Source organism: Tyto alba, unplaced genomic scaffold, assembly GCF_018691265.1.
Source record: "Tyto alba isolate M040663 unplaced genomic scaffold, T.alba_DEE_v4.0 Super-Scaffold_13, whole genome shotgun sequence".
Lineage (NCBI taxonomy): Eukaryota > Metazoa > Chordata > Aves > Strigiformes > Tytonidae > Tyto > Tyto alba.
Genome location: NW_024881275.1, coordinates 45,917,211 through 45,930,736, shown reverse-complemented (window position 1 = coordinate 45,930,736; position 13,526 = coordinate 45,917,211). Strand labels below are relative to the sequence as shown.

At 38.9% G+C, this 13,526-nt stretch overlaps 1 protein-coding gene across 5 annotated transcripts in view; it reads left to right on the top strand.

The window, feature by feature from the left end:
- The window catches only part of HOOK3 (hook microtubule tethering protein 3), a 105,245-nt gene that overhangs the window by 46,693 nt on the left and 45,026 nt on the right, over window positions 1–13,526 (top strand). For all 5 annotated transcript variants that reach the window (XM_032990670.2, XM_032990662.2, XM_032990680.2 and 2 more), the window contains exons 7-10: window positions 5,675–5,737; window positions 7,172–7,255; window positions 8,491–8,654; window positions 11,753–11,893. In XM_032990670.2, coding sequence (XP_032846561.2) covers window positions 5,675–5,737; window positions 7,172–7,255; window positions 8,491–8,654; window positions 11,753–11,893 — 452 coding nt within the window. The remainder of the gene's footprint in view (window positions 1–5,674; window positions 5,738–7,171; window positions 7,256–8,490; window positions 8,655–11,752; window positions 11,894–13,526) is intronic.

The following is a 13,526-nucleotide window of genomic DNA, read 5'->3' as shown; positions in this document are numbered from 1 at the left end:
TCTGTTTCCATCGCGGTCTTACCTCCTGGCAAGGGTCAGTCAGCCAGCTCACTCGGTTGCTCACGTCTCCTTTTCGCAGCAACTCACTTGCTCACCACTCTCCGGCTCCCAAATCGAAAGTTCATTCGATGCTGTGGAGTCTTTGATCCATATTTAAATGTCCGACTTCAGAGGCTGTATAGCGTCCTAGTCAATCTGAGGGTCCCTGTTCAGGGCACCAAATGAAGAGGGTCCCAATAATAATAATACGGAGAGTGGCCTGAGTAACAACAATCACACCGATGTGGCTACATGTCGTCCCCCTTTATTGCCCGAATCGCTTGGTTATACCCTTTGCAAAGCAAGCACCCACTGTTCACGCGCCCCATACCCCTTGATTATTGGTCATAAGCAACTTATCACGCACCCAAAGGGAAACTGTGATAGGCAAGCATCTTGCGGTTTGCTGCATACTTGTGCTGAGCTTAGCCAGATACATAGCTGAGAAAATTCCTCATTAACAGATACAGTTCCTCACAACACAGCCCTTCAAGGTCATTCTCATAACACAGGTGTTGTTAGCAGTCTGATCTCAGGCCTGGATTGTCCAAACCTTTCAACAAAGTATCGTGGCCATTCTCTGTCAGAAATTCTACTACAATAAAGTACCTAGGAAAATAGCTATATATGAATATTTGGAAAGTTGGTGTCTCATCTAATCCAAACATTTCAAAATGTTTGACATGCAGGTACTCATTCTTCATAAGTAAGTATGTAAAAAGACATAATACTGATGTATTATGTATTCATTTTTCTGTTTCAGCAAAGCACATATAAATGTTTCTGATACTTCTTTGATTTTCATAAATCATCTTACTCATGAAATTATTTCATGAGGCATAGTATAAAAAACTTCTGCCCTCTTTTCTCCTTTTTTTTTTACACGAAGAAGCTGATTTTTAAATGGAAGAAGCAGCATTTTATGTTTTAAATTTTATTTGGTTATTTCAATTTTTTTAATAACTTGTGACTTCAACATTTCCTTTTTTAATTTATTTAAATGTTTAAAATACAATATTAATAATAAAATATGCCTCCGTAAAGGTTTATAAATTGAACAATGCTTTTCTGTTATTTTTTCAGTGTAGTCAAATTGACGTAGAGTGTTGCCACCACCTAGATTCTTAGATTCTAATCTACAGATGTGTATTTCTAAATGCCAAATGTGCAATAGATAGAGGAAGAAAAAGTGATAAAGCTATCAGAAATATGACAAAAATATTATATATAAATTATGTCTTGGATTGTATATTTTGTAACAGATACTCTTATATTCTGGTTATATTATAATTTGTAATTAATATATTGCTATGTATAATACAATATAATGTTTTTTTAATTACATATTTTTCAGCTTTATTTAAAGACCAAGAATCTTTTCTTACAGACATTATTTTGGCCATTACATATTTGTCTTTCCTTTCCTCTTCTTGACATCCTTTGAAAATTCTGCTGTCACTTTCCCAAGTCTTTATTTTGAGCAGCCAAGTTAATTACTGATGAAAGTGGTAGCTGGAGAAATTGTTTGCCTTTGCTGTTTAGAACATCTGTAAACTTGTTCACTTTTCTGGGTTCTGTGCAGGCCAAGTTGAGAGTCAGAATAGGCTCTTAACAGCAAAGTACTAGAGGTAATGTCAAAATTTACTTGGAGTGAATAGCAAAAGGTACTTCCTGAGTGGATTAATACCAACTGTGTTACTTGCACAAGGCAGAAGCTGTTTTCTTTTGTGTTCCACACACCCTGGTTTAAAGATTCGTATTGTCTGAAGTAAAAGTGGTTTTTGAATAGCTACGGAAAGATAGACAAATATTTCTGTGGGTCTGTCAGCAGTACTGGAGAAAGAAGAAAGACCAGCTTCATTAAAGGATACACACTGTGTCTTACATAGCCTTGACTCTTAAAAAGCAAACAAACAAAAAGATGTTTTAGAAAATAAAAACAACCTTCTGAATACAGAAGCTGGATTTTGACATTTCCTGGGTGCTCCAATGAGATTGTACAATATTAGCAACAGTAGAAGCAGCATTTGATAAAGCAAATGCTTTAAACTTTTAACATCATCAACTAAGTGGTGCAGCTGCATTTGCAAAATCTCGCAAATCATGTGTAGGGGAAAAAAAAAGCATTTACAAAATCTTCATGCATGAATAACCTGAATTGTGATAGTTTTACCCATTCTCTAATCTTTATGTAACCATGACAACACAGCTCACACAGTGAAATGTTCACATTTCACAAACAAAGCAGTTAAAAAGTGAAGGTTTTAATAATATAATATAAGCAGATCTACAAGTATTTTTTAAGATACTGTACCAAAGCTATGACCATGAAAACATATACATGTAAAGGATTAATAGGGAATGACAACTGCTTCTCATGAAACTACAGATAGAATTATAAAAATTGTCGTGTTGTAGAGGTTATTGTACCATTTAAAATCCAGAGTAACCTCTTCACCACAGAATAAGCCCTTTTGATTTTAAGTGACGTTTTGATTATTTAAACAAATACTTGTGTTACTTTAGGTCTTCATTCTAAATAGGCACAATGTGAAGCACTGAATCTACAGCAGTATTTCAGGAATTTGTCTGAATGTGAGCTTGTAAGGAACGGAGATATAGCAGGACATAGTAAGGAAATTTGGTTTTAAAATTAATAACCTACTAGTATCATCAGCTTAATAGTAAATAATGCAGAAAGAGCTAATATGCCATTGAGCAGGTAGCTGATGAAGTGAGCCTTTTGGAGCTCTAAACTGCAGTAGTATCAGAGAATGCTGATTGACAAGAAACAAAGCGAAGAATAGGAAAAACTAGTCAAGCCTGTTACTTTATGCTTTTGCAGTGGATGGAAGGTGTAGTGTGTGTTTTGAGTTGACACAGATGTCTGTATGGAATCCTAAAACACAGCATTCAGTAAAACTGTTATGTGGAGGTGTATGTGGAGTTGTGTGGAGTTGTACCCTATTATCTGTGCTGTTTGCAGTAAACTGTTTGCTATTAAGTGGGGAGAAACTGATTAGAGGCAATCCAGAAGCAGAGGGCAGTCAAGACGTGCTTACATATACCACTGTCCTCTCCAATGTATGGGAAGATGTGTGGGGAAAAGATGGGAGGCACTCCAACCTGATAACTCTCCCTTTTCACCCCATCTAACTTCAGTTTATTGTTAACTGATGATCAGAAATTGGATTTCCGTGTTACTTGTGAGAAATTTGGCAATCTTATTCCTGTTCCTTGTCTGGTCGTGCTACTGGAAGCAGCACAATTCCTTAGATTTCTTCTTTAGCATCCCCACGGTGTCACAGGCCTTAAGATTGAAATCGCTTCTTGTTGCATTGAGTCAGTCACCTGCACATAGGTCTGTGGCTTTTGCACTCGGTGCCTCATGCACATTTCCTATGACATTCCCAATGCACCCTGTGAAATTAAATTCACAAATTCTGTGTAACAGTCAGGCTACACCCACACCATGTATCTCCACTGCCTAATCATTCTCCAGTTAGTGTCTTCTTTTGTGGACATTTCTGCTAAGGGTTCTCAAGGCTAGGAAGCTTTAGAAGAGATTGCAAAACCTGTTGAAGGATAAAGGAATTATATTGTTGGCCTCAGCCTGTGTGCTTTATGGTAATCCCCATAAAGCAGCAACACCACAGTGGCCTCTAGTGGGTTGTGCAGCCTCTTGTATTCCTCCTACAAGTAAGTCTTGGGCTAGGCCTATTATACTAGGTTTAAGAAGAGGAGGTTGTGCTAGGGAGAGAAAGAGGTGGTGGCTGTCAGGGACATACTGTTGTACACCCTTGCAGACTTCATGCAGTCTGAGACCTGGCAGCTGGAAAGTACTGGCTTAACAGGTGGAACTTTGTGGCTGAAGTTTGTGAACGGTGTTGTGGAATATATAATAGGCAGACTACTTCAGTAATTGTTTAATATGGGTATACCTGTTAGTCATCTGGAAAAGTATTTAAAGAGTAGCTAGTGAAATAGAGTAATTGAAATGTGTATAAAGATCACAGAGCAGAGAGGGATTGGAAATTCTTGTTTTGGATGGCAAAACAATAATCAACTCAGAAAACATGGCCCAAAATTAAATACAAGTCTGTAATGCCATTATATATGGTAATGAAAAAGACTTGTGACTTCATTTTTCAGAGGACAGGTCTGAGGCCAGGGGCTTCCTAATTACCATTACAGAGAATCTGGGCTTCGTGGAATGCTTCATTTTGGAGTAGTTTGTCACTGTAAAGATATAGACAAAATGGAAGGAATTCAGCAGTTAGCAAGAAACACTGTCAAAGTCTGAAGAGGACTGTTGAGGACAGATAGATTAATTTAAGCATGTGGTATGCAGCTAAATCCCGGTTAAGGAGATGGGGAGAGAAATGTAAGTGTATAAATATTTGAATGATGTAAATGTCAAACAGATATTTCTCTTGTAAACAGTGGTGTAAACAGAAAGGATGGAGGAAAAATTAAAGCTCTGTGCTGTGTATCCAAGGAACTTTGCCAGAGAAATGTAATATAAAAGCCCTGATTTCTGGAAGGGATGAAGGAAGCCCTGTCTCTGGAGAGAGTAATCAGACAGACAGAAGGCCTTAGAAAAGAAATCCTGTCCTGATTTTGATTAGGATAGCACTTTTTTGATTGTAACTTTGATGAATCGTTTTACTGGAGAACTCGTAAAACATTTTGTGTTTGGACAGGCTGACAGAAACCATCATTGTGGTTATTTAGTGCTGCCTTTTGAGTTAGTTGCAACATATTTCTTATTTGGAAGACTGTTCCTTTTTGTGTCTGACAACCTTCTGTAATAACATTACCTTAATATGTTTGCTGGAGGTGTGTAGGAGGAGGTCTTTGGGCTATTCTGTTACATTTGATTGAACTTTTAACTACCTGTGTAGCTTATCAGTGGGTTACTAAAGCTTTTTATTTTTTAGTAAGCATACCAGTCAATTTGGAGGAATTCCTGCACCTTTTTTTTTTTTAAAAAAAAAAAAAACCCAAACCAAACCTATTGCTAAAAGTAATGTTTCCTAGACTAAAACCACTACCAGCCATTCCTGCAATAAAATCAGTTAGTATACAAGGAATTGTGATACTTATTCCAGGAATACTCTCTATAGACTTTCTTTTTAAATTTATAAATTACATACAACTCCAGAGCAGGAATTTTGGTCATCTTTGTTTTGCACAGTTAGCTGAGATGTCCCCAACTTTAGTTAAATAAATAAATAAATTGACGTGAACTTCCAGGTGATCAAAAAAGGAGAACCACTGGCAGAAAACAATTAAAGGCAGGTCTTGCGTGGTGTGGCTATCATCTACTGTCACTTCAGTAAAATGCTTAGCAAAATGTACTGTAGGTTTCATCATAGATGGAGAATGTACATTTTCAGAAGAAAAAGAGATGATATAAGATTTCTTGTATAGTGCTTTAAATATTATAAATTCTGAAGATTTCTTTCTGTAATTATTTCTGAATATGTCAAATATAAAAATGAAGTTAAAATATTCTGAATGAAATCAGATTACAGCTCCAAAAAGTTAAAATCAGCTTGGTATTTAATTGAAGTTTAGCTTTTAACATAAAATAACTCCTTGCTTTTTCTAATCCAGTGTAATCTAATTGCAGCTGATGAGTAAAGAGTCTCCAGTCTCTGTTGGAAATGATGCTTACGTTGACCTTGATCGTCAGGTATCTGATATCTTAGATATTTATTTTCCTTCAATCCTAGCACATCAGTGGCCAGTCATTTTGTTTTATTAAGACGTCTGTATTTTTTTCTTTACTTATTAAAGGGTTTTATGGATATTCAAATAAGGAGTGGAAAACTAAATATCAGTATTTCAGGTCCATTTGCTTTATAAATTGATTTTATCCATTTTGTGTATTTAAAGGAGAGGAAAAACTCAGTTTGGAAAACAAGTTTAGCTGTATGACATAGTATATCAAAACTGCAGACAGGTACAAATCTCTGGGTATTGAGAAAGAAGGGTAAAAAGATGTGTAGTGTTTGAATAAAACTTTTTTTTCCAGTTTCCTACTTCCAAAATCAGTTAAAAAAAAAAAAAAAGTAGATGTGGATCACAGATCCTTAAAGCAGTTCTGGAAACTGTTACAATATATGAGAACTTCCAAAGAGAATCATTCCCAGTGATATACTTAAAGAATGTACAAAACCAATTGTTTTTTTTACTAGCTTAATCTCATGCTAACACTGTCCTATTTTCTCACTTTTTTTCTGTTTGAGAAGTATAGTATTGTTGTGTTCCTTCATCATGCTTTCTCTGCAGAAGTATGTAAATTCTGGCAGGTGGTATTAATTTTTGTATGTCAACAGGCCCTTGAGAATTAAACTTGAAAAAATATGATACAATGATGCTGTTTAAGAAAGCCCCTGTAAAATTCACCATATATTATAGTACATATCTATATCCATAACATGCATGCACCTGTTTTATCAGACCAATTTTCTCATAGCTATTTTTTTTGTTATCTTAACTGCACTCATATGCAAACTTGTAAGACACATGTTTTAGAACATAAAGCATTTGAAGGGAAGTATGTGAATATTTCCCATCATTTACAAGATGCAGTGCCCTTTTTCAGAAGGGTAGGCTTCTTCCTCACCATGTCAGTTGTTTCCCTGTTGTACAGTAAGAGTAGCTTCCATTGACTAGAGAGATTTTACCCTAATTGTTCATTCCCTGCATTCCATGTTCCAGTCCTTTGTGTATTTTAAAAAGTATGTTGAAAACTGAAATTATGCACTCTTCGCATCTGTAAAGAAAAGTGGTATTGACATTTTTTTCAGTGTACAGAGTTGATGAGCTCTTGAGACCCAGGTTCTCCAGGATTTTTTGACTCAATTCATAGAATGGGTTTAATAATTCTAATGTATTTTTATAAGACCAAATATTACTTAGAGGTATGTCTAATTTTATGGTCACACAAACTAAACAGTAATTGTATATGATTCTTTGTTTGTAATAGTGGAATTGCCTCAGTTTTCTGAAAATTTAATATATTTCCTAAGTGTAAAAATAATTTTACAGTCATGTAGTTCAGAGTATTTTTAGACACTTCACAGAGAGTGATGAAACTATGAATGTTTGTCGTTTATGGTAGCTGAAGAAGACTACAGAAGAATTAAATGAAGCACTAGCAACAAAAGAAGAAATTGCCCAGAGATGTCATGAATTAGATATGCAGGTAGGTTTGCGATGTTGTACATATTAATTATAAAGTGGGAAAGAGATGTGTTAATTTTTAGGCAGCTGAAAACAAAAAGTATAGTATGAAAACATAATTTTTAAAATGAAAATTGCACAGTAATTAATTTACTTCTGCTATCAGAGAGAATTTCATTGTTTTCTTATCTTGATGCAATGTTGCCAGTATTAAGATGATTCATAGTAACAAAACTTTTTTTCATTCAGGTAGGAAGGGGCTAAGCTGTGTAGTTCAAGTCTTTCATTAGAAAACTAATAGATGTTATGCTGCTATAAAAGTTTCAGTTAATAGTTAAATCCCAATCAGAAGTTACTGTAGTCTATCAGCTGTGTATGGATTTATACTAAACCTTTCTGTACATCAAGTGTAACTCATCTGGAAGACATGAGAAGTGTAAAATGGGAGCCCCAAAAGGCATTGCCATTGCAACCCTACTTTGGAGTATAATTCAGGATTTTGCAAAGCACTTCAATAACTGTTAGAACCAACGAAGCTGATTTGGTTGTCATGGTTGATTTTTGGTGTATTTGATGATTCAAGTTCATATTGAAGCACTTCCTTCTGTTGAGATGTTCACACTCCCTCTCTTCCCTTCCTCCTGCATGTTAATTCTATACTATTTAATAATATATGAATCCATGCCTCAGCTGTTGTTTGAGTTGCAGCACTTTGGGTTCTTTGCACTACTGCCTGTTTTCACAGCATTGGCAGAAATCTTTAGGACTGTCTTCCTGTTTCAGGTCTGCTTGCAATTAACCACTGGATTCAAAAAAAAAAAAAAAAATCTAAGAAAGGCATAGCTATCTCTTGGGTATGCAAGCTTTGATATTCTGTGTGACTGATGGGCATTGTTTCTTTTGGAAATCAGCTTTAAAAGATTTATTGTCGAGGGATAGTTTTATTTCTTGGTAAAGTATGCAAACTTCATTATAATAAAGATATCTTGTGATGACTTGAGAAGCTTGTGTGGAATACAGTTAAGAATAATGATGTTTTCTGTGTGGCAAATCTGCCCCTAATGTTGCAATATGTTGGTTAACTCACATACCAGTAGAATACCTATTAATGTTACAGTATATTCTGGTGAATTGTAATTACTGAAGCCTGTGTGTTTCCATTTGTGGGTTGGTTGATACCTTATTATGCACAAGAAAAACACTGCCCTCTGTTGCTGGATAGCTCAGGCATTCCAGTTTATGATTTTATTACAACAGGTTGCAGCCCTCCAGGAGGAGAAGAGCAGCTTGCTTGCTGAGAACCAGATTTTGATGGAACGTTTAAATCAATCTGACTCTCTTGAAGATCCCAACAGCCCTGCAGGTCGTAGGCATTTGCAGCTGCAGACACAACTAGAACAACTCCAAGAGGAAACATTCAGGTAGAAAAGCTACACTTGGTTAGTTTGCTTGTTTGTAGCTGTCAACAGACATGACTTACATACTTCTGGTTGCGTTGGCAATTATGAATTAGTGTAATGGGTGTTATAACCATAGTAGTAAAGTTTTCATAGTGATGCACGTGTTAGGATTTAGCTCTTTACAAGCTCCAGTGTAAAAAAGTGCATCGTTACTTAATGATGAAATGTTGTATACATGTCATTCGCTACTTTGTGAAGTTGTTTCGAATTGTGTGCAATCACTTCACCTGTGTTCTTCAAAACCAGTGAAAATGAAAAGTTTCCTCTATTTAAATTACTCTGGTTGTATTTTTAAGGTGTAGGAATTCCTAGATGAAAGTTTGCTGTGAGCAGTATTATTATACAGAAAAATGTATCCTTCTCTGAGTTTGAAAACAAATTATTTCGTATCTGAAAAATGGATATCATCCACAAGTGAACTCTGCTCTTCATTTGCATTTCCTCAACACATGGAAGTACAGTTCCTCTTTAAATATCTTTCCTCCTCCTTTCGACTGTTGCTTTCAGGCTGTGTAACCCTGTTCTGCTGAAGAAAGCTAGTCCACTTTCCCTATCCCTTGCAAATAGAACTATACTATTTCTTTACACTGCCAGTTTTTCTTCTTTTTCTGTCCTCTTCTGATTGCTCATTTCTAATTTTGACACTAGCTGCCATATAACTTTCCTTTTTTGCCTCTTTTGCCATTTTTCCACTTCCTTTTTGCGGTGGTTTGAGCCCAGAGGGCGACGGAACACCACAATGCCATTCACTCACCACTTCCCTCTCAGGAATGGGAAGGAGAAAATAAAGTAGAAGGCTCGGGGAATCAATATAAGGACAGGGAAGGGTGACTCACGCATGGGCAAACGACAGACTTAAGGAAAGTAAAAAAAGAACAGCGCTTTAATTCAAATGCTAAAACATCAATTAATATAATGGGACAGTGAGAAGTATTATGGCATCTTAAAAATACCTTCCCCCACCCCTCCCTTCTTCCCAGACTCAGTTTTGTTCCCGAGTTCTCTACCATATCCCCACCGGTGGCACAGGTGGGCAGAGGATGGGGGCTATGATTAGTCCACAGCTCCTTCCTCCTTAGGGGGAAGTGGAGGCACTCCTCATTATTCCCATGTTCCATGAGGTTCCCCTCTCACAGGAGACAGTCCTCCACAAACTTTCCCTGGTGTGAGTCCTTCCCATAGGATGCAGCCATTCCCTTGCTGCCCCGGTGTGGGTCACCCCCGTGTGTAGTAATTCTCCCAGTGCTGAGCTACAACAGGGAGGGCCGCTTCTCCCCTCAGATTCCCAGCCTCCTTTAAGCACAGACACCTGCTCTGGTGTGGACACCTCAACTGGCTGCAGGTCAGCCTCTACTCCACTGCGGACCTCCGTGGGTTGCAGGGAGGGGTGGCCCTGCTGTCTCACCACGGGTTACAGTGGGGCTCTCTGCTGCAGCACACCTCCCTCCTTGCTCTTCCTTTCTTCCACTGACCTCAATATTTGCATAAGTGTTCTGCTCACAACTCCCACAACTCCTCCTCTTGGGTTCCCCTTCTTAAATATGTTATCACAGAGGCACAGCCACCATCGCTAATTGGCTTGGCCTTGGCCAGAGTCGAGTCCAGCTTGGAGCTGGGGGATCTTCAAGAAGCTTCTCGCAGGGGACCACCACTGTAGTCCATTTCCCTACTACCAAAAACTGTGACACACAAACCCAGCACAGTCTTGCTAAGCCTCTTTAGGGAGTGCTCAGACACCCCCTCTCCCTTCAGTTGCTTGAAAAATGTTCAGTGTTTTGCTTTCACAGAAGCTAGCTCCTGGTTGTATTCTTTCTATACATCTACCATGTCAAGGAATAATGTAGTGATGTCTCTCAAATGTGCCCATTTAGCTCTCCTTATTAACCTCCATGCTTTGGAATGATTTCTACCCGAGTCTGTTACCTATTTCTGTTTGAGCAGGTTGTGTCCCCATATGTAATGCCTTCATTGCCTGTTTCAGTTTCTGAAGGTCTTTCTAAACCCTTTTCACGTGTGGGATGCCTTCCCCTGTCTTCATAGTGTGTGGTTTCTAATGCCAGTTTGTGTGTGTACCTTCTCCAGCTCTACCTGCCCAAACAGGGCATGTGTGCAGCTTAACTGATGCCCAGTTTGGTACAACAGTTTTTTTCCTGTTCTTGCCTCTTCGTGTCCTTTGACAGTGCTGGTGAATCACAATCCAAATCTTTGTTGTATATGGTTTAGATGACCTACTATCTCTTACTTCCATTCTTGTAGATTCTTTTTGGACTCCTTGAATTAATGGATAGAATACTTCCTGTGCGTGTGCCCGCCCATACCTCTTTGTCTGGATTGTTTTTAATTTCAGATTAAAATAACAATAGGGCTTCATGTTCCAGGTTGTGTCCTCTTCCATTCATTCAAAAGGCTTTGACAAAGGTTTTCTTAGTTATTCCCTTTGTTCATGGCCAGGTTGATGCGGCTTTGCCTGTTTATGCTTTATGTAAGTAGTTCACTTCAGAAACTTTGGTCTGAGTTTTTTACATGCTAACTAGATAACTAAATGTATGACTTGGTTCTTCAGAGGTACTGGGCAGGCAGAGGTTTTTTATAAGTAAATAAATAAAGCCACATTGGTGAGAGCTCTACTGCGTGTTGAACATCTGACAGTCAGGTCAGTATTGTTGAAGGTGTATAGGAGTTGAACAGCTGAACAAAATCTTAGGATAAAATGTAATGTTCAAACTCTGCGTGTCCCAAGATGGAAGGAGGTGGAAATTTCTGCTTGAGCTTCCATTGTGAAAAATTACTATGATAGAAAAAGCTCAGGATTTGTCTTTCATATTACATACCTATAACATACATTACCTTGTGATTTTCCAAATAGACAGACTGATATCAAATTGGGAGCATCAGAAAAGTCAGTCTACTTTTACATTTTTGAATAAGCACATTGGGCTGTTGTTCCCCTTTGCTGCACCAGACGGCCGCTTCATGTGTTTTTAGAGAGGATAATGGTGAAGAAAGGTAACTGTGTCTCACAATGAGAAATTATGTTCTGTTTTACTTAATTTCTACAGATTAGAAGCTGCCAAAGATGACTATCGAATACGCTGTGAAGAATTAGAAAAGGAAATTGCTGAATTGAGACAACAAACAGAAGAGCTTACTACATTGGCAGAGGAAGCTCAGTCTTTGAAGGATGAGATAGATGTACTCAGGTAAACTCTGTTCTAATGGAGAGAACTTTTTAACTATTAACTTTTAATTCCTATAATTCATGTACTTAGTCTCCAATAGCTTTTGTTCAAATAATCTTAATATTAAATGCATTTTCTCAATGCCAGGATTCTTTTGCAACTTCTAAATAAGTACAAAGACCACCACACAATTCTGCTTAAGTAAATTAATTAATTATTATGTACCTAATCAATAACTATTTGTAAACTCATCAATCCTACTACACCATCTTATGGTAATAGCAAATCACTCACTGGTCTTTTGAGTATTTTCTATTCACACTTTTCAAGACTTGAACATCTGTTCTCATAAGAAAACTAGACCCTTTCTTTCCCTGGTGTTGTGGTTTGAGCCTGGTCGGCAGACAAACACCATGCAGCCACTCACTCCTCCCTTCTCTTCCAGCAATGAGAAGGGACAGATGAGCCAGGCTTGGGATTCGATATAGGACTGGGAGGGGCAGGTCACCCATTATGGTCACGGGCAAAAGGCAGACTTGTTAGGGGAAGAAAAAAAGAACATACATTTATTACAGACACTAACAACAACACTTAACAGAGTAGGACAGTGAGAAGCGTTGCTACATCTTGAGAACACCTTCCCCCCACCCCTCCCTTCTTCCCGGGCTCAGCTCTGCTCCCGATATCTCTACCTCCTCCCCACAGCAGCTCAGGGGCAGGGGATGTGGGGTGCAGTCAGTGCTGCCGCTTCTTCTATTTTCGGTGGGGGGAGCTTCTGGATCTTCTCACCCTGCTCCACCATGGTCCCCTTCTCACAGGAGACAGTCCTCCACAAACTTTCTCCAACAAGAGTCCCTCCCTCGAGCCACAGCGTTTCCTTACAGTGCTCTGGCGTGGTTCACTAACTTTCTCCGACTGGATTCCCTCCCACGGCTGCAGCCCTTCCCGAGCTGCTCCAGCATGGGACACCCCCGCATGCTGCAATCCTCCCAGCACTGAATTACAGCAACAGGGCTACCTTTTCCCATGAGACCCCGGCCTTCTTCGGGCACAGACACTTTGATCAACCATGAGAAAACACAGGCCATAAATCAATGTCTGCTCCACCGTAGATCTTCATGGGTGGCAGGGGGGGCCGCCCTGCCGTCTCACCACAGGATACAGGGATGTCTCTGCTCCGGCACACCTCCCCCCTCCTTTCTTCCTCCGTTCCTCCACTGACCTTGGTGTTCATGCAGCTGCAGCAACTCCTCCTCACAAGTCCCACTGCTCGTCACCACGTCCCTTCTTAAATAAGTTATCACAGAGGCGCAGCTGATTGTCTCAGTTTCCAAACAGAAGTGGAGCTGACTTGGAGCTGGGGGAGCTTCGAGAAGCTTCTCACAGGGGGCCGTCCCGATAGCCCCCTCCCCTGCTACCAAAAAACCCCACCACTCACTCAAACCCAGGATGCATTATTTGGACTTTGGCGCTTTTGTTTCATCATATAATGCTAATATGAACAACATCTGTTATATCTCTTATTACCACTAAATTTTAGCACCCAAAGTTGTCATGATTTGATGGTGCGAGTGTTTTAGAGGGTGGGGCAGCCCCTTTTACTATGGAACATAATCCTTCAGTAGTGGCATCTTGTTGCCATGGGTTATTCAGA